This window comes from Mizuhopecten yessoensis, unplaced genomic scaffold (genome assembly GCF_002113885.1).
Source record: "Mizuhopecten yessoensis strain PY_sf001 unplaced genomic scaffold, ASM211388v2 hete_36066990, whole genome shotgun sequence".
NCBI lineage: Eukaryota > Metazoa > Mollusca > Bivalvia > Pectinida > Pectinidae > Mizuhopecten > Mizuhopecten yessoensis.
Genome location: NW_018483324.1, coordinates 1 through 2,252, shown reverse-complemented (window position 1 = coordinate 2,252; position 2,252 = coordinate 1). Strand labels below are relative to the sequence as shown.

Genomic DNA, 2,252 nt, shown 5'->3' with positions numbered 1-2,252 from the left:
TATATATATATCGATTAAGTCAGACGCATATTGATCGGATTCAATAGCTAAACACATAAAGCGGGTATCCTCTATATATAGTGTATACGCGATAGTTTGTCAACATGTATTACTGTGTGTACATGAAATAGTCTGTTATCGTTAACAAAGGGGATTCCCCTACACGGATAATGTCTATATTTAGGTTTACCGCCGTGAGTCATGTTCCAACTCAACGTTGTAAGTTCCATGTCATCGGGTTTTGTAGGCCTGTATATAAACAGGGCCAAATCATGTAATACCTATAATACATACAGACGGAGCACAGGACAGACAAACCAATAAAACAGCCGTTTGACACCAGTATCATTAATATGGACAAGTAAGTAATTATTGATTTGTCTATCACTTTGTAATGGACATCATCATTTTTATATTTTATTGTACATATGGACGTGTTTGTCAATGGAAGGCATAGAATATGTTTATAAGAAATTTTGTAGATTATTTTTTTGTACAATGAATCATTTATTTGTTCTAATGTTAGATAAAGCAAACTGATTTGTTTTGTCTTTTGCAGAGAGTATGACTTTCTATTCAAGTACCTGCTGATAGGCGACTCAGGTGTAGGGAAATCTTCCCTGTTACTCCGGTTCGCGGTAAGTTCTCAAACCTTCAGGTTTAAGGGTATTGTTATTGTTCTAAGAAACAGAAAGTCGCATCTACCTATCCGGGCTATCTATAATGATTATTAATGATATTAATAACATAAGTGATACATATGTACAATTACAGTTAGTTTACATTAAATTTAGTCTCCGTTTAATGTTTTGCGTGTGTGAGTGTTTGCCATTTTGTGCATGACTCGAACGTTGGTATTCTATGACCGTGTACAAATAACTTTATTCACATTTATGCGATTCCCGGAGCTATATCACATCGTATAAATATTATATGCTGACATTTCTACACTCGAAGTTTTTTTTTCTAGATTATTATGGAGTTTATAATAGTTAATATCACAACATGAAATTTTTCGCCTCTATTTTTCAGGATGACGTATTTTCAGACACCTACATCTCTACGATAGGAGTAGACTTCGTAAGTTTACTTATTGTTATTAACTTTGATTTCATGCAGTTATAATGTGTTTGTGCTTTGTTGAAATAATAATTTGCATTGATTTTTGCTTGTTGTCTTTTTTTTCGTTTTTGATTAACAATATTTACAATAAAATAGATATATGGAACACAATTAAAGACCTGGCTCCCTTAAATCATTAACGAGTACAATACGTTAAGAAAGTCGCACAATGAAATTGCTTGACCAGAGGTTTTTTAATTTCTGTTGTAGAAGATCAGAACGGTGGACGTTGATAACAAAGTCGTCCGATTACAAGTCGTGAGTATATATTGCTTTGAATGAAAATCATGTCTAAAGTGCTCAACCTAGAAATCATTTAAAAAAAGGAGGAAATATGCATTTGAAACCATTTTAAACGTTACAATTTAAAATCTTTTGGTGACAACACGTCATTTTTTATTCGTATTTTTAAACCAGTATTCCATGTCAAAATAAATCCCAGCTACGTATACAAGGTTATGTTAGACAGTCACTAGATCGTTTCGACTCCCCGGTCACTCGATTGTCGATACACAATAGTACATCGCTGATTTCATTTCAATAGTTCGTCAATGATCGCATCTCTTTGTCATACCACTCATTATAACTATTTTAGAACAATACTAAACTGATAAAGTCCTCACCATTTCAGTGAAAATATTTCCTTATATAAAAACGATCTTTGAACAATATTCCATTGATAACAAAGAACCCTCTATAAAGGAATAATGATGAGTTTAAGCCTGCGTGTTCGAATGTGAGATTTATTTAACATATTTTCAACTTAATAGTGGGACACTGCAGGACAGGACCGATTCAAAACCATCACGGCATCCTTCTACCGCGGGGCGCACGGCATTATGCTTGTCTATGACGTCACTGACATGGTAAGCAAACAATGTTCAGACACTGTTGTAAGTATTGGAACATTTCCTATAAATGTCTAGTAATCACGGTAATCAGTTGTAAATGGTAGTTTTGTAACACAGATGACAGTTATCCACTAATCTATGATTGATCACTAACTCTAAACACCAACTCTGATGTTCGATAGGGTGCCCTGTATGGTGCTTTGATATCACTTTTCCTTATTTTTCGTTACTTTATTTCTGGATCAGATTTCGCGTCTTAGCATTTTGTGATAAGAATAA

General features: G+C 33.9%; 1 protein-coding gene across 1 annotated transcript; it reads left to right on the top strand.

Moving 5' to 3' along the window:
* Nucleotides 1–73: 73 nt before the first annotated feature.
* Nucleotides 74–2,245, top strand: LOC110444224 (ras-related protein Rab-1B-like). The gene is made up of 5 exons (XM_021488622.1): nt 74–361; nt 560–638; nt 1,033–1,080; nt 1,333–1,380; nt 1,893–2,245. The coding sequence occupies exons 1-5, from the start codon at nt 354–356 to the stop codon at nt 2,046–2,048; spliced, it is 339 nt and encodes a 112-aa protein (XP_021344297.1). The 5' UTR covers nt 74–353; the 3' UTR covers nt 2,049–2,245.
* The last annotated feature ends 7 nt before the right edge of the window (nt 2,246–2,252 follow it).

Excerpts from the sequence above, each read along its gene's own strand:
- LOC110444224 (XM_021488622.1), top strand. Across the intron at positions 639-1,032 it reads CCCTGTTACTCCGGTTCGCG|GATGACGTATTTTCAGACAC; the intron begins GTAAGTTCTCAA and ends TCTATTTTTCAG. Across the intron at positions 1,381-1,892 it reads AAGTCGTCCGATTACAAGTC|TGGGACACTGCAGGACAGGA; the intron begins GTGAGTATATAT and ends TCAACTTAATAG.